This window comes from Lepidochelys kempii, chromosome 2 (assembly GCF_965140265.1).
Source record: "Lepidochelys kempii isolate rLepKem1 chromosome 2, rLepKem1.hap2, whole genome shotgun sequence".
In the NCBI taxonomy this organism is placed as follows: Eukaryota; Metazoa; Chordata; order Testudines; family Cheloniidae; genus Lepidochelys; species Lepidochelys kempii.
In genome coordinates, this window is record NC_133257.1 from 148,363,766 (window position 1) to 148,383,115 (window position 19,350).

The window sequence follows — 19,350 nt, forward strand, 5'->3', positions numbered from 1 at the left end:
CGCTGTCCCAGACATAGCAGAACATAGGCTGTTCTAATATGCACCTGTTATCTGTAGTTCCTATGGGACCATATAGCAGCTGGGTATTGCCAGAACATATTGCTCTCTGGATGCTGCTTCTGCTCACCCCTCTTCACCCTCAACATGTCTCAACATGTCATTAGAGGATATGGGGATGGAAGTGTAGATGGCAACTGTACCTGCTTTATTCTGGCAAGGGATTCTCTCAAACTAGGGCTATGCCTAGCTAGGAGTTTTGACAGACTCTGTTTGTTTTGTGCTACCTGAGCAATATAAAGGGACTGGAATGAAGTAGAGTATGATTTTTGGACTGTGATGAAACAGGGACTCTTAAAACCTAAACTCATTATATTGACTTGAAATAATAATCAATATTTGAAGCTGACAGAGAACTTTTATCTTCCAGATATTTGACTAGGATAAAACTTAAATTTAGACTTGTTTGAGGGTTTCTCTCTCCTACACACAATGCTATATCTGAGCCTTTTTAAGGGCCAAACACTAAAACAGAAATTAGTGGTAACTGTTTTTCTTTTTCATTGGCCTTGTTTGTAGTTTCTTTTTTGAAAGTGGAATATTTACTGTGTACAGTTGAATGATATTGTTTAACATGTTGTATCCTTCTTAAAAACTATTAAAAATTCTAACATATGGGACTACCAAATATACACAACGTCAATATGAGCACAGTGTAATGGTCAGGAAATTTACACTGGCAGTTCAGCTAGCATAATTAGAATGATATTTACTTTCATTTGATAGACATTTCTGACATTAGACCTTGTTTATGGTTAATCTTTATTGGGAAATATGCCATTTAATTGACTGTGTTAAACATTTGTGTTTCATCCATGACAGAGCATTGTGAAAAACAGGATGTAATGTTTAAGCTGACAACCCTAGTAAAATATCCTAAGTATACAATTACTATAAATCTACAGCAAACCTTGCTACTCTGTGGTACAGAACTTGTTGATTGTTGTGCCACTGTTATCAGATTGACTGTGATTTTGGAACCATTGAAGCTCAACCACAGTTCAAGCAAACACCCCAAGAAGATACTGTGTATAAAAACATTTTAGACTACATTTTGCATATGATGTTTATTGGAAATTAAGTGAAGGCAATACAATGCTTTCTATTTTACATTAAAAATAAAATTATTCAATTAAATTAGATTTCTAAATCTACTTAATGAAAAGGAATAATAATCGAGATATCATCAAAACCAAATGTTACAGTGTTGAATTATAATACTAAAACAGGCATTAAAGTCCAGTTCCTCATTAAGGACTTTATGTTGTAAAGATTTCAAAGTACAAATCCAATCTACTTATCATGGATATATATATATATACACACGCACATATAAATAAATAAATAAATAAATAACCAGGTTATTTGGCTGCTGTGCACATCTATAAAAAGGTGAGGGTTTAAATTATTTCCTTTTTACCTCCCACACAGAAGCTATGCGCAGCATAGTCCCCATACTCCCAACTACAAAATTCCCCAGAACAGTTGCAGAGAGAGGGAAGGAGAGAAACAGGAACAGGGTTTTGCCTGAATTAGGACTTCAAGACTGAATCCCATTTCAACAAAGAAAAGCCATTATCACCAGAACTGGAAATGGCCAATTACTATGTTGCTTTTAAAATATAATTATATTAATATTCATGTAGCTAAATATATTTAGAGTTATTTATTCTTAAACACTGATACAGAAAACTTTATATTCCATTTTTTAAACCAGTGTCTATACATTTAGTTTAGAAGATTTACAACTTTGCATTTAAGAACTATTACACAAAAGAATTCCATTTGTAATCCTATTATCTTTCTAAATAATGTAATATCTATACAATTGGGATACAGTATGTGGGTTTCTTCTTAGAGTGTTGGTCCCTATGTGTGTCCTAAGAGCTGGAATCCCTTTCACTATACCCACACCCAATGTGACCATAATCACAGATGTATCTCTCATAGGCTGAGGAGCCCACAAGGCAGTCACATGGAACAAGGTGTGTAGTCTCCTTGGGAGGCCAGGATACACATCAATTTCCTAGAATTAAGGGCAGTTCGACTGGCCTGCAAGGCATTCCTCCCACTCATACAATCCCAACATGTCCAGATAACACTCGAGAACATGACCACCATGTTCTATGTAAACAAACAAGAAGGAGCAATTCTCTGAATAGAAGTGGTCAATTTATGGAACTGGTAAACCCAGAACTACATCACACTCCCAGCAATGTACTTCCCAAGTGTGCAAAACTCTCTGCAGACAATCTCAGCAGGCATTTCTCCACATACCACAAGTGGCAGATACACTGAAGCAAAATCTTTATTCAGTGGGGAATGACTTCTGGGCCTTGCTCTCCAGCCAGACGAACAAGAAGTTTGATCTATACTGCTACAGAGCAGCACTAGGTTGGGACTCCTTCTGCTATTCTGGACAGACCACCTGAGAAACACCTTTACTCTCATCCCACTGCTACCAGAGATTCTACAAAAGATTTGTCATGACAAAACACAAGTTATTCTCATTGCACCCAATTAGCTCACATAATTCTTGTTCTTCTTCTAGAGATTGCTCATATCGATTCCAATTAGGTGTGTGCGCACCACGTACATAGTCATCGGAAAGTTTTTCCCCTAGCAGCACCTGTCAAGTTGGCTGTGGAGGCCCTTGAAGTGGCGCCTTCATGGTGCTCCATATATGACCCTGCCGACGTGGTGCCTCCGCAGTTCCTTCTTACCACCAGTGATGGTCGTTGGAACTGTGGTGTCTTGCTCAGCAAGTTCTACCATGTTTCCCTAGCTTCATTTGTTTGTTGTTCTCTATACGTATTAGTTAGTTTAATTGTTAGTTAGTATTAGTAGTTAGCAGTTGGGCTGGGGGGGTCTACCCTCTGTTGTGATTGCTTTTTCTTGGGAGGGCTTACATGCCCAAGTCGCAGGGGTTCAAGCCCAGCAAGTCTTGCAGCAAGCCTATGCCAATGGGTAACCCCCTCCAATGCTTGTATATAGTATCTGTGGGAGGCTCACCAAGCTGATCGGTGCAGGATTTGTAAGGGGTTTTGCCCCAGAACCAAAAAGGAGCTAGACTTTTGCCTCAAGCAGCTCCTTATGGAGGCGGCACTGTTACCAGATTTGCCCATTACTTTGGGGTATGCTCATTTACTGGGGTTACTCTTCTCAGGGGGGATGACTGTAATTCTATCAATGTACTGCTTGTGTCACTTATGTTTTCATATGGAGCTCTACTCCTCCCTTTTGCAAGTCCCCTCCCAATGGAGCTATTCTGTAGGACCTAGGTTCCCCAGGGCTGGGTTCCTCCAGCCCCAGAAAGGATACAAACACACACATTATAACAGAGCAAGTCTGAGTGGACTGGGTCAAGCAGCACTTTCAAACTGTCACCATTATATGCCTCTGGACTCAGTAGTCTGGGTTGAGGAGCACTTTCAAGCTGCCACCCTCGTATGTCACAGGTTACGCAGGTCCCCATCCCCACTTTCATGTCACAATTGTACTGGTAGTAACCCACTTGATGAGCAAACCCCACAGTATTTTTGGGCGCTACAGAGATCTTCAACTTAGGTAAGAGAAGCGTTGCTGCAGAGTAAATGGGGAAGCTAAAAACACAAAAGAGTAAAGTTCAGAGAGAGAGAGAAAGAGAAAGAGAGGGAAGCAACCAGCTTAACCATAAAAGTTATTTATTATAACCACACAAGGAGAGCCTAAACAAACATAACAGTTACATTATTAAAGGTTACAAAAGTCATATATAGAAAACTATATTTGATCAAACAAGTCAAGGTTAGAAAGTTTCTTTTCTAAGGTAGAAAAGAAAAGAGGGAGAGAGAGGGATCTCATTACTTCCATGAAGCTTGAACTGGTCGGGGTTCCCAGGTGATGGTGGTAGCTCAATGTCCTGTGTGCTGGAGACAGGCAGAGCCCCCAGCATGATCAGTCAGGAGAAGATGAAATCCTAGTGGAACAGATGTAGAGTTTGGATCTATGCATCAGAACACTTACTGGAGTGTGGGTAAGGTTTTTTGTAGGGAAACAACAATGGTTCAAGGGAGAACACTAGATTTGTTTATGGGTAAACTGATGACTCAGGGGTTTTCTTAAGGCTAGACAAAAGGAGCTGATCACTCTTGGTTATGGGTCATGTTTTTTCCAGGAAGCTCACAATGCAATTAGGCTGCTTCAGTATTTTGGATATCAATCAAGAATTTATTACTAGCATTGGTCTGATAACTGCTGAGCTGGGTGTGTGCAGGTGTAGGTTCATTAACATCTGGAGCAGAGATCCCTCAGGATGCAGTGCTTCCCTGCTTTTCTTGTCCCAGAGTTCAGTGCAGTTCTTGCCTTGGAATCTCTGTTCTCCATTCTGTATGCTAATGGAGATGTCTCCCTGTTCCATCTTTGATGCAGATGAAGCTAGGGGAGTTGCCTCTGTTCTTCATTCTGTATGCTAATGGAAATGCCTTAGTCTTGTCACCCTTGTCAGGAGGGATCTAGGTGTGTCTCCCACCACCCTTCACTGCTCTCTGCAAGTCTTTTCTCTGATTGGTTTTGGTTCTAGCAGAGGCTTGGTGGGGGGTGTTCTTTCATGAGTCAGACAGTCTAGATACTGCACCCTAGTTCCCCAAGAACACAGAACTGACTGGTATCAGCACTTAGACCTCAGCCTCTGCTGGCACGGCAAGACCCGGCACCAAGTTCATCGGGGTATAGTGCCCCAGCAACAGTGGTGGAAGCAGCACCGTGGATGGACTCTGGCGGAGACCCGTGGCACCAAGTCTCCCCAGCACTGAAACTGGTGGGATCAACCCAGCACTGCTCCCACTCCCAGGTGCAGAAATGGCACCAGAAGCAAGGGAGGAGCAGCTCTCCATCCCAGAGGTCCACCCCTCTGGAGCTGGCCAATGGGGCATGTCCTCATGAGGAGCACCCAGCACCGAAGTCTGAGGAGACGGCACTGTCAACTTTGGCCCTGCAAGAGGGACCATCAAGTCTGGTGCCATTGGACTCCCCAGCCCAGGTAATCAAGGAGGTGGAGCTGCCATCCACCCCGGACACCTTTGAGGCTGCGAGGGACCTCATCACCATGACAGTGCCGAGATCACCCACTCTTTGCACCAAGCCTCCAGTACCACATTGTATGGCACCGTCTCAAGGCAAACCAATGATGCTCTATCCCTTGGCACAGCTGATAGAATCACGGTACTGCTGATAGAATCTCGGCACCACTCGGACTTGCGGTGCCACTCAGACTCGTGGTGCCACTCCAAGTCATTCCAGTGCTCCTGCTTGTGACACTGATGCACTCGTCGATCTCCATCACACAGCAGGTCCCGGTTCCGGCACTGGTCACAACACTGCTCAGCAACCCTGTGCAGCTCCAGATCATAGGTACTGCTCCAGCCTCATGGCACCGCTCTCCAGCCTCGCAGCACTGCTCTCCGGCATCAAGACACCACTCCCTAGTGCAGCACCGCTCGACGGGTCAGCTCCACTTGCACCATCCTGGCCTTTGCAGTCCCAATCCCAGTCTTCGGACTTGGAGAAGGGATCTAGATACTCAGAGCGGGGCTGACTCTGGTCAGGCCATGGATGCTGTGAGGTAGGAGCAGGGCCGTGGCCCGCTCAGTGGCAGGGACCAGCACAGTGGCCATTTTGGACCCTGTCTGCATACCACCAGGTGCAGGGTGCCCAGTCTAAAGGCTCCCGATTGGCCACCTCTGAACTGTGGGTGCCAGAGGCTTCCGCCAGTTGCCCCACCCCTAGAGGTGCCGAGGAGGCACTGTGCCCCTGCCCCTGCATGGAACCAACTCCAACTCCAGTTCCTGAGCAGGACCCTGGTCTACCTGGTCCAGCCAGCAAGACAGGATGAGAAGTACCTGATGAGCAGGAGGGACAGGAGGACCCTGTTCCCCCTTTAGCCTCCTCGTCCTCCTCCCCAGATGAGGCTGTTGTGGGCACTTCTGTCTCTGGACCTCCCCCCATAGACAGCCGTGCCCACCTTTGCAAGGTGGCGTGCAACATGGGTCTGCAGGCCAAGGAGGTGGTGGAGTCAGAGGACCCAGTGGTTGACACCTAATTGGAGTGGATATGAGCAACACACCTCAAAGAACAACAGTTACTAGAGGCGAGTAACCGTTTTTTTCTGGATGTCCTATGAATGTCAATCCATCCTCCCATCAGCATCTAACCATTCCTGGATTTTGTAACTCAGGAGAATGGCAAGATTGGATATTTCAACCTGTGGCCTTTTCATCTCATGGTCTGGTTTTTGGATGGGCATCAGATCTGTAACATTCATGTTCGGAGGCCATTTAAGCTATCCTCAGTCACAGCAGAAAAGACTCCATGACAGCACTATTCAGATATTTATACTGCCTGCAACTTCACACTCCACTCCTGTTTGAATACTGCTTACCAGTCACCCACATGTGGAATACATGTAGGGGCCAGCACTTGAAGAAACAATCAAGGTTATTTACCTGTAGTTGGAGGCTCTTTGAGATATGTGGCACCTATCTCTATCCCACTACCAACCCTCCTTCCTCTCTCCTTCAGCTCATGTCTGGATTCATGATGGAGAAGGAAGTGGAGAGGTAGTTAATCCACACCTCCCCTTACACCCTTGGTACTGAGCATGAGGAGTGCCAGATGCAGGTGTGGACCAATGGACACTACTTGCAAATTCTTCAGTCTCAGGCGCATGAAGCACATGTGTATCCATATGTGAACTATAGATAGGTTACCACACAGCTCAAAGAACCTCCAGTTACAGAAAACCTCCATTTTTTGAAACCCTTTTTCCTTCCAATATATGACTGAACTGTAGTGTGTATTATATACATAACTACTTCTTATCATTCTGTTTAAAACCACATATTTAACACCTTTATCTCAGGTCGCTTTGCTGACTAACAAACCATGGGCATAAAACATAGATTAATATATTTTTAAGGTCAGAAGGAACCATTATATTCTAGTCTGACTGCTAACACATGACACAGTTCATAGAATTTTACCCAGTAGTTCCTGCATAACCCAATAACTTCTGGTTGAGCTATGGCATATGTTTTAGAAAGATATCAAATCTTGATTTAAAGAATCCACATGATTGAGAATCCATCACATACTTTGGTAAATTAATTAGTCTTCTTGTTAAAATGTGTACCTTATTTTCTGTTAGAATTAATCAGCCTTCAACTTCCAGCCATTGGATCTTCTTATACTTTTTAACTGCTAGATAAAGAACCCTCTACTATCAGAAATCTCTACCCCAAGTAGATACTGTGATCAAATCACCTCTTAATCTTCTCTTGGATAAAATGAGTAGATTGAACTCTAAGTGTCTCATTGTAAAACTGGTTTTTCCAGACCTTGAATCATTCTTGCACTTTTTTTCTGAACCATTTCCAATTTGTCAATGCCTATTATCAGTTGGTAGAAGAAGCAAGATTTAAACAAATACTGGCCTAGTTTCCACTCTAGAGCAATTTCTCTTAGGCCAAAGAGACATTTTTGCTTGTGTTCTTTTTGGAGATTTAGTTGTCTGGCGTGTTGAAGTGAGAAGCTGAGAGCCATATGGAATAGTTAGGCTGTTAAAAGATTTAGCAGCAAACCTCTAGCAAAACACAGACAGCATATAGTGATTCTTGATACGTTATAATTTGGCCAAATATGAATGAATTTTTATGGGAAGACTGAAAGGCACCCCTCTACCCACAGGACTTTCTCCATGCCAAATTTCAAGTTCCTTCTGTAAACCATGGAGGGATTAAAGTTCTTCCTACAGAAAAAAATATAATGGAAAGCATCAGGAAACCTTATTAGAGGGATTGGTATAGTTTTCCTTTACACAGAAACTTGAAGGAGCTCTTTATTAATAATCTGACATTGGGAATGAACTTCAAAAGATCTCTTGGAGCATAGTTTTATATATGAGCCAAGTATTATGTATGTGCAAAGTATAATGGTTTAGCTCATTTTCTGAGTGCTCTGGTTGGGACATACAATTCTAGTTATATAACAAAATATTTGGACCAACAAAACTTAGAATCATTGAATCATCGGGTTAGAAGGGACCACACGGGTCACCTACACTAACCCCCTGACAAGATGTAGGATTTGTTGTGTCTAAACTGTCCAAGTTATCCCCCATTCTGTGTTTGTGCATTTGGTTTTTCTTTCCTCAATTGTCTTTGTTGAACTTCATTTTGTTGTCTATACCCTTTTTTTCCAATTTATCAAGATCCCTTTGAATTTTAGTTCTATCCGCCACAGTGTTTGCAACCCCTCCCTAGCTTTGTGTCTATTCCTACACTCAGATTATTACTAAAGATATTAAATAACACCAGACCCAGAACAGATTCCTGTGGAACTCTATTTGAGACCTCCATCCAATCTGGCATAATTCCATTAATAATTACTCTTTGTTTGAAGTTGTTTAACCAATTATGTATCCACTTAATGGTAGTTCTATTGAGACCACATTTCTCCACCTTACTTATGAGAATTTCACGTGGAGACTATGTCAAAAGTCTTGCTAACATTCAGGTATATTATGTCCACATTCTCCCTATCCACCAAATGAGTTACCTTCTCAAAGAAGGAAATCAAGCTGGTTTGTCATGATTTGTTCTTGGTAAATCCATTCTGGCTGCTAGTGATCACCCCTTCATCTTCCAGGTATTTGCAAACTGAATGTTTCATACATTGCTCTAGTAGTTTTCCAGGTATCAAGCTGATTGTTCTATAATTCCCTGACTCCTCCTTTTCCCCCTTTTTAAGATGGGCACTACATTAACCCTTTCCCAGTCTTCCAGAATCTCACCTGTCCTCCATGAGTATACAAATATTATTGTCAGTGGCTCAGAGATTTCTTCAGCTAATTCCTTCAGCACCTTGGGGGTGAATAGCCACAGGCCCAGCTGACTTTAATTCATTCTGATTAGCCAGAAGATCTCTGACATATTCTTTATTTATCCTGATCTGCATCCCTTCCCCTTTATTGTCTATGATGACTTCGCTTGTCATCCAGTCACATGTTATTTTCTGTATGAAGACTGAAGCAAAGTAGGCCTTGAGCAACACTGCCTTCTTATCATCTTCTACTACCAGCTCACCTTCCTCACACCATCCCTGATCATTCTTTTTTTGTCTGACATATTTGTAGAACCCCTTCTTGTTGTTTCTAACATTTCTTGCCATAAAGTGAAGGTGCTACAGTGAAAGTCTTCACTTCTGAAGAAAAAACTGTCTAAAATGAAAGAATGTAGGTGATACATGGGCACAAGAATTTATACTATAGTCCGACCTTTGATATTAAGGGATTTATAATGGAGTCCCCTTATCAGTGTTTTTTGAGTAATATGGTCAGAGTTTCACCCATAACTCTGAGCACATATCAATTTGTATTTACACATTTTTATCTACCATTTGTCTTTTTTATTTCCAATCTAGAATCTATATTATAAATATTGGGATAGTGATTATGCTTAAATCATGCAGTGTAGTTGTACCTGTTTCGGTCCCAGGAAAGACAAGTTGGGTGAGGTAATATATTTGATTGGACCAACTTCTTTTGATGAGAGAGACAAGCTTCCAAGCCACAGAGTGCTCTTCTTTAGTGCATTTTGCTGTGATGCTGGGAGTATCTTTCCCAGACCTGAAGAAGAGCTCTGTGTGGCTTGAAAGCTTGTCTCTCTCACCAACAGAATTTGGTCCAATAAAAGATATTGCCTCTCTTGCCTATGTTTAAATCATGTTATCCTGTGGTAAAACCTGTAAAGGGGCTAATCTTCCTCATAGTGTCCCCCAGGAATTGGGTCCATTTGGCAGATGGAATTAACTTCCTCCAGAAAGAACTGTAGGGTCTTGAGACCTTGAAACTCTGCAGATTCACTGGTTTCTGCAGGAGCCAAGGCCATCTACACTGAGGCCATGAGCCTCAGTGCTGGACCTGAGGAATGGCATTCACTGAGATTGTTCCCCCCTTCTCCCCACCTTAAAAAAGTTGGGTTACCTTTCACATGTAGGCATTTAGGAGGAAGATATATCCCTCGCCACTGCCCCAAATTGCCTGCACGCAATACAGGACTGCCCCGTCCTGCCAATATCCACCTGCATCCCAACCAGTCCCTACCACTCATGCCCATGCATTAATCCCAACCCCAAAGAGAATCTTCTACACGGTGCCAGAAAGAGGGTGACAGTTCCACAGAAGCAGCTAACCACAATTCCCATACAATGCAAGGGAGTGCCCCTTCTGAGTTTCGTTATTGGGTGCACAGTTTCGGCCTGTTTGTTACTGTAGGAAGAAATAAGTCTCACTTGGTTGAAGTCATAGATTCAATAAAGTTCTTCCTTTGAACAATCTGGATATCAAATTGTTATGCACATGGATATTTAAGTCAAGTGTGTTAGTCTAAATGTCTTAACCATTCAATAGCTGAGGAAAGGGCACTCTGCAAGTCCTTGAGGGAACCAGGCCGCGCTTGCCAATAGGTGGAGCCTGCAAGTATATGGCCTACATCTTCTAACTGACCACAGTGGCAAAGGGGAGAGTCTTAAAGACTCAAGTTACCGTCATTTGCAGCACATCTGATCACTGTACATTGAAGTGATTGAGTTTTACACACAGGGAGATGGACTGTTGGTCCTGTCACAAGACAGGCATTGGCTATTTTTGATGCTTCTTCTTTGTCACTTAGTATGCCTTCTGGAGGTGACATCAAATTTCTTTAGAAGAAATGTCTTACAGGGATTCCTGGAGCTAAAACAGTGGATGAGTCGATTAAGCACATCTTTAAATAGGGGTAGATATGGCATGTTTTGCACATTAAGGAGCAAATTCCACAAGGTGACTTGTTGCCTGATGTCAAAAGGGGTGATGTTGGACAGGACTGGCAGCCAGGCCAGATTGGTTGGTCTCATGGTACCAGTTATTATCAAAAATAAGATTAGTCAAAAACACTGTTCAGAGAAAAGTGTTCTCTACAAAGATTTTTACATCTTGTTTTCCTTCTGCTATAATTTCCATATAGCTTCATCATTCCTGTGTAAAACTGAAATTCCTGCTTCAGTATTGTATTTCACATGTATGAAATATTTTTATTTTTATTTCAGGAGCCTTTATGATCCCTTTTCTCATTTTGCTTGTCCTGGAAGGTATCCCACTGCTTCATCTTGAGTTTGCCATTGGTCAAAGACTGAGAAAAGGCAGTGTGGGAGTCTGGAGTTCTATCCATCCTACCCTGAAGGGAGTAGGTAAGTCTCAGGAAGCTTACAACTAAACCAAACAGAATGCACAAAAGCCCACATTATTAATTTTGCCATTGAGGCTTTATTGTTTTACTTTGGAGCAGAATGAGGGGATGAATTATGGGTCTCAGGGGATGAATTATGAGTTCAGAGACTAACTTCTACATTGTCCACCTGAATGCAGCCCAGGTTAGTAGTGATCCAAAGCTGTTACCATCTGATAACTATTTGATGTCCCATTCCCAGTGCACAGGAACAGTGGGCACACTTAAAAACTGCACCCTGGTTTTAGAGAGATTACAGGTGACAGGGAATATCTCTGAGAATGGGGAATATGGCTAGAACAATTTCTCTCTAGAATTGGAATTAACTTTTTTAAGTGTGCCAACAACTTGTGCTGTAGTTATTTTGAGTTATTTGGAGGAGTTCAGTCTCCATGTCTGTCAGTCATAAGTAGTAATTGGTATACAACATTGTATACATTAATAATATGGCTGTCAATTAATCACAGCTAACTCACATGATTAACTCAAAAAAATTAATCACGATTAATCGCACTGTTAAACACTAGAACACAAATTGAAATTTATTAAATATTTGTGGATATTTTCTACATTTTCAAATATATCGATTTCACTTACAACACAGAATATGAAGTGTACAGTGTTCACTTTATATTTTTTATTACAAATATTTGCATTGTAAAAAACAAAAGAAATAGTATTTTTCAATTCACCTAATACAAATACTGTAGTGCAATCTCTTTATTATGAAAGTTGAACTTACAGATGTAGAATTATGTACAAAAAAAACTGCATTCAAAAATAAAACAATGTAGATCTTCAGAGTCTACAAGTCCACTCAACCCTACTTCAGCCAATCACTCAGACAAACAAGTTTGGTTAAAATTTGCAGGAGATCATGCTGCCCGCTTCTTATTTGCAATGTCACCTGAAAGTGAGAACAAGCATTCACATGGCACTTTTGTAGCTGGCGTTGCAAGGTATTTAAATGTCAGATATGCTAAACATTCGTATGCCCCTTCATTCTTCGGCCACCATTCCAGAGGACATGCTTCCATGCTGATGATGCTCGATAAAAAAAAAAAAAGGAGTTAATTACATTTGAGACTGAACTCCTTGTGGGAGAATTGTTTGTCTCTTGTTCTGTTTTACCTGCATTCTGCCTTTATTTCATGTCATAGCAGTCTTGGATGATGACCCAGCACATGTTGTTATTTTAAGAACACTTTCACTGCAGATTTGACAGAACACAAAGAAGGTACCGTGACAAAGTTCCTCGTCTGCCTTGGTGGGTCCTGCACTGATTGGCGGATTTACTCCACTCAGAGATTCACGGCAGCCCTCAGTTTGGCCACTTTTGCTAGTGGCTCAAACTTGCCATCCACTCAGCTAACCTCATCATTAGCCAGCATGGGAAAAAGGAAGGAGAACAATTCCTGCAGTCTCTAATGGTCCACCTAATGGGTTGGGGGACAGGCCAGGGACCTTCCCCTCTGGTGGGACCCACAGTCCAGATCAACTCCTTCTGCATCCAATAGGGAGTTGAGGGGATGGGGGGAACCTGGGCCTGCCCTCTAATCTGGGTTCCAGCCCAGGGCCCTGTGGATTGCAGCTGTCTACAGTGTTTCTTGTAACACCTTTGTGACAGCTACAACTCCATGGGCTACTTCCCCATGGCCTCCTCTCAACACCTTCTTTATCCTCACCACAGGACCCTCCGCCTGGTGTCTGATAATGCTTGTACTCCTCAGTCCTCCAGCAGTATGCCTTCTCACTCTCAGCTCCTTGTGCCCTCTTGCTCCCAGCTCCTCATACGCACCTTACTAACTGAAGTGAGGTCCTTTTTAAAACCAGGTGGCCTGATTAGCCTGCCTGTCCTAATTGATTCTGGTAGCTTCTTAAATGGCTCCAGGTGTCCTAATTAGCCTGCCTTAATTGGTTCCAGCAACTTCAATATTTTCTTGTTTGTTTGAAATAATGAATCATAGAATATCAGGGTTAGAAGGGACCTCAGGAGGACATCTAGTCCAACCCCCTGCTCAAAGCAGGACCAATCCCCAATTTTTGCCCCAGATCCCTAAATGGCCCCCTCAAGGTTTGAATTTACAACCCTGGATTTAGCAGGCCACTGCTCAAACCACTGAGCTATCCCTCCCCCCCTGAAAAGGAAAGCAATCTGCTTTCAACAGATATATCTTGGTAAACTTCCTGCAAGAGACATCCTCTAAATAGTGCAGTCAAAGAGCATTAAAATATAGGGCCTAATTCTCACTGAGAAATATTCTGGATGTCTTCAGAGAGTTCCCCACTTTTTTAAATCAAAAGGCTACATTGTGACTTGGACCATGCACAGTTTAAGGGATGGTAAGATCTCTGTGCATGCTACTGGGCACTTCAATCTGGGTGTACAAGAGTACTGCACTCCTGCTTCTCAGATAAGCCAGTGCAGGGCTATCATAATTTGCTGTTAGGCTATACTGGCAGCAAATTTCTACATCCCAGAAAGGTATCTGTTATGCACAGTGACTCCTTGGCTGGTGTAGCTTATGCACCACCCATTGCTCAGGACTGTGGCTAAATAGTCTAGCTAACCTGCCATGAACAAAATGACTGCAAATAAATGCAAACCTTCTACAACAATCTGAAGATTTAGGGACATATGTTACTTTTTATGAGTGCATTAGTATGCTCATTTCTCACTAGTAGTGCGTGTTTACAGTGAGATACAATCCACAGGTAAATCTTCACACTTTATAGATGGTGACTTTTTACATAATGAATAACTTTGTAATGATATTCCCAGCTTCAAGGCTGGATAATAAATACAGAGAAGCTTTTTATCTGTAGGTAACTGGTTTGAATCTAGCCCAGGTCAGTAGTGATCTCTAATCACTAGTCACTAATTACTATTTGGCAGCTATCTGATGACCTAGTAATTCTGTGGAGTCAACCTGGATACTAGTGGACCCACAAAAAACACTGTTATAGTTGGACTATTCTGCACCCATGCTGGTAGTCTCACCAGAAGCCAAAGATTGAATTCGTGGAGTTAGAATTATTCATTCAGCCCAGAAATTGTAAAAAATGTTGATAACGCACATTGGTGAAGAAGCTTGTACTACTGCTGTTATCCATGCTGTACCTATTCTCCAGGAAGAGGTTTCTAGTTCTCAGGGCTGTCAGTATGGGACACATCACAGTCACTAAAGTCACTTCAATATCATATCTTTAATTTTTGTAAAAACTCATTTCTTTCTGCTGTCAGTACAGCTAAGTGGAGTACAAAATTTTCCTTCTAAACTACTGCAGAGATACATTTCTGCTAATGGGAGTTGCATGCTCACCAAGGGAAGAACGTATTCTAAAGCAGCATATGCCCAGCATGCGTTACACACTGGATCTTGACATTCCAATGGATAGTAACAAAAATCAGTTTAGTTTAGTTACTTAAAATATTTGTTTTATATAAAAAGTAATGAGTTCAGACCCTGTTAAAAGTTATGATTTTATTTTAAAAATTTGTATAATTTCCTTAATGCCAAATGATTCTCTTACTTTAGTTTGAAGTCAGGGAGCCCACTTGTGGAGTAAGGTATTAGTCAAAGTGAGTAAGATTATCTGAATCTGGCCCTATGTTTTCAATGTGTAGGGCTAGATTTTTGTCTTCAGGCAAAATCTTTAGGCCTGAGCCAGTGGTGGTGCATAAACTGCCTTGCTCCGGGAGTAGCTTCAGGAAGTATTGTGACTCAGAGACATACCTGGGATTTTTTCTCTCCTGTTTCCTCCTTGCTCCTGCGGGGGAAGGGGGTGTGTAGAAAAATTAATGCTATCCTGTGTACCATCATTAAATTTCTACCCCATCCTGCTGTAGTAGGAAGAGAGCCTGAGACATAAACCCTTGTATTAAAGGCCTGGTATGAGGCAGGATCTGCTCACAGAATCTAGCAAGAACAGGGCGAATATTGCAGAAATGCACATTCTTAAGAAGTACTAAGCACAGAGTATTCACGCAAACACATCCTGATATCAAGGATGATACAAAAACATTCCCCAAGGATAACAGGGACACACTGACCCCTCCTAAAAGATAAGGTCAGGATGACAATACATAATAGAGATATTTTGATCGAACCAACATGTACAAGGTGGTTACTAGGCAAATCGGGACATTAACTAACTATGTCAAAGGGAGAGTACTAACTTGTTTGTATCAGGGTATAAAGATGTATCTCAGAGGGACTATCTTTGTCTGGCCTAGGGATGAATGGAAAGTCCCACCATTCACTGAGCTGGTCCATTGTTAAGGGCATACATTTATTAGTGGTTCAGTAGAATCTGTACCATGCTTTGTTGACAATAAACCTGGCTGGCTGCTTTTGTCTCTTACCATATCTTGTGGTCATTGGGCGGTTCGCTCGAGGTCTGCCATGCCAGCTGTCTGCGCAGGGCTGGGGCAGCACACAGAGGGAACACATATACGCAGCCAAACATCTATCAACATCTAACCACATCAGCATTGGCTCAGCTACTCTTACCAGCAAGGTGGGGGTCAGAACCCAGGCTCCAACCACTCTGTCCATTTCCCACCTAGTCACTGCCTACCTACTCTAGAGCAGAAATAACTTTGCTTACTACTACTCACCTATACCCAAGGTCCAGATGGCTCAAGTGGGAGTGTGAGCTGGGGGTTACTCCCCTGAATGGGTATATAGTCTGAATCACAATCTACTCCTTAATTATCTTTGGGTATAAAGAGGGTTATACAAGTGTTTGGTGAAAATGCAACATACGTTGCTGTCATTTTTTAGTGTTTGTTGTTACGTGCAGAGTTGGTAGCTTTCATGCCAGGTGTCTGCATCAGACTGAATTTTTTTTTGGAAAGTTTCAGCTATAATGGTCAGCTCTCTCACAGAATGAGTGTTGGGAAAAAGATATAATTTTGATCTCAGAAATCATAATGAAATGATTTTAAGAAGTCCCACTGTCCCCATGATTTTCCCTAGAAACGCTCCTCTCAGCTGGCATCAATCACCAGAACTGAGATCAGGGAGACTCACTCTTTCCTGTGATCTCAGTGCTCTCCCTGCTGATGCCAGCAGTGTGAAGGAGGAGAAGTATATTCTTGAACTCAAATGCAGAGGGGGTGAGGAGCAGAAGGGAAGACAGGGACATAAACAAATAGACTAGGTTGGGAATGGTATTACAGCAGAGGGAGGTAGGAAGGAACTTGGACACAGGAACAGAAGTTTTATAACCATTAGAGCACATGATCCTCCAGAACATGTAATTAAACCCAGGATACCCAAGTCTCAACATTCTTCTGCTGTCTAGCAAATACCTGTAAACCTAAATGAGTATCTCACCTCTCCCCTACTAGCTAGACCGCATAGAGGATAACAGTCTACTTCGGCTACAAGTTCTCCATTAGGTTGAGTGACAGAAGACTGTGCTGTCTAGCTAAATATCTCAAGCCTGCTGATTACCCATGTGGGATCAAGATGATTAAAAAATAATGGAATTTGTTTTTTGTTTGCTTGCTAGAAAATTACATTTATAAAACCCTAAGTTTATGTTAAAAGAATGTTAAGATTACAAAGTCAAGCATTCAAAAGTTAGGGAATGCCAAATATACAGTTGCCTTTGTAACCCTAATGTAGTTTATATGGAGAGGTTGTATGTATAATATGTGTTACTTTGTGTCTAGAATACAAGAATTGTGCTCATCTATATCCATTAAAAAAAAACTATTAATTTACATTGTCAAGATACAAATTTTCACAGCATTCATATAATTGACTGAGATCAGTCTGGTGGCTTAGTTTTATAATGTCTTATATTTTTGTTGATATATTTTAACATTCCTTTAAAAACGACTAAAAGCTGCATATTATAATCTTTTTTTTTTTTTTTTTTTTAGGTATAGCAGCAATGCTTGTATCCTTCCTGGTGGGTTTATACTATAACACTATCATTGCCTGGGTGATGTGGTATTTCTTCAACTCTTTCCAGGAGCCATTGCCTTGGAGTGACTGCCCACTCAATGCCAACAAAACTGGTACAGATTATGAAACAGGATTTTCATTTGTAAAGCACTTTTTGTCATTAGCAATTAATTCAATAAGAACTTTTTTGTATAAAAATAACATAGCATGCCAACTTTATCAGGGTTGTATGCAGTGTAGTTGCAGACATGTCGGTCCCAGGATATTAGAGAGACAAGGTAGATATGAGGTAATATCTTTTATTGGACCAACTTCTGTTGGTGAGAGGGACAAGCTGTGTGTGGCTCGAAAGCTTGTCTCTCTTACCAATAGAAGTTGCTCCAATAAAAGATATTAACTCACTCACCTTGTATCGATAACTTTATCAGGGAGTATTTTGATATTTTAATATTTCAGTTTTGCAGAAAAGTATTCACTATACATTTTGACATTTTAAGTGAAATCTGTGTTCTGGAGTTATTATTCCAGCCTTTAGATGAAATAACTGACACATTGTAACCTCTTTAGAACCCGAGCCACTAGGAGAGAGTTGATACATGTATTTTCCCATATATATGGTATTTGCAAAAGTACAAGATCCAGTGCAAACACTAGTATTCAGGAGCACTTTGGAGATTAGGAAAATGGAGGATTATTGGCACCATAAAAAAAATCTTGGTAGGTTAAAAAAGATAGAGTTCAGTAATGCTTTTGTACGCTTCATGGTATGTAAAGATAGAATGTACCCATTTTTCTCACAGTAGCACAATCAAATTTTAAAGTTATAAAGAGCCCCACTCTGTATAAACAAACTCAGAAACATATGAAAATTAATTTAGCATCATCTTTGAAACTTCAGATTTCTGTCACAAGTGAAATTGATAGTTTTCTTTTAACACTGTGTCTGAAATTTTCAAAGATGCCTAGGAGCTTTCAAATGGGAAATGACCATCTAAAACCTTTAGGCAGCTTTGAACATTCCAGTCTGTGGCAGAGAAGAGAACAGATTGGAAATTATTTACCTAAAATATGAGAGGAGGCTGCAACATTTTGTGACATATGAATACATCTCAGTGAGGTGAGACATGTTAGATACAACTTTTCAACTGCACTATTTCAGAAAATAGTAACCACTAATGACAAAATGTATGTGGCACAAGAGCTGCATATTCTGGTAGTCCAGACCAGAATGATATTTAGGTTACACAGTTATAAAAGATCCAATTCTGGGTGTTGATCTCAGAACAGATTGCCTTGAACCAACAACAAATGCTTAAATATTGCCCCACTACATGGAAAGACTAATGGTTGATGAACACTGACCGTGTGTGTATGAAGTATTACAGAGATGGAAGTGCTCCCCACCCCCTTGCAGTCAGGCATGGTGTCGCAGGTGAGCCTCTGTCTCAGTTTCTTCCCATCTGGGTATAAGACCAAGCAGGCCTTTCTAGTATGAATGAGCAACCTCTTCTGATGGTCTCATTTATTGTAACAGAAAAAGGAAAACATAAATGAAAACTTCAGTCAGCTGCTCCACTGGGAACTCTCCACCTCTGGTTTAATCAATCTTATATCTTGCCTTTCTAGCCATGGAGTACTCTCAGGCTGAATTTCCTGTTGGAAGCTTGGGCCTTTCCTGGGTTTTTAGCTGGCTGCCACTCTTTCCCCTTTGTTGAGCAAATCACTGGTAGCTTCCAAGGAGGTTCCACACTCAGTTTGTTCTCCAGGGCTGTTCCTGTCCCTTGCCTATTCCATGGGCCTCTGCTTTCCAGGTAGACATCACTTGGAATAGCTTCCTAACCAGCTCCCTTGAGAAGTCTCTTACCTCAGGGGCTTCCTCTGTCCTGGCTTCTTGACTAAGCCCTCATGAGCTTTTATTAGGCCCAGGTATTTCTTACCTAATTAACTGCTTCCCAGCTACTTGGGCAATTAACTATCTGCAGGTACATCTGGGGTGGGTCACTCTCCTTAGCAGATCCTGTCACAGATGAAGCTGGGTGCCTTACCCCCACCCCTATAGGGGCCAGCTACCC

The 19,350-nt window shown here is 41.7% G+C and overlaps 1 protein-coding gene across 1 annotated transcript in view; it reads left to right on the forward strand.

Annotated features, from left to right (window-relative positions):
* The window catches only part of SLC6A19 (solute carrier family 6 member 19), an 82,684-nt gene that overhangs the window by 14,497 nt on the left and 48,837 nt on the right, over positions 1-19,350 (forward strand). Inside the window, exons 2-3 of the mRNA XM_073332433.1 lie at positions 11,179-11,319; positions 17,254-17,391. Coding sequence (XP_073188534.1) covers positions 11,179-11,319; positions 17,254-17,391 — 279 coding nt within the window. The remainder of the gene's footprint in view (positions 1-11,178; positions 11,320-17,253; positions 17,392-19,350) is intronic.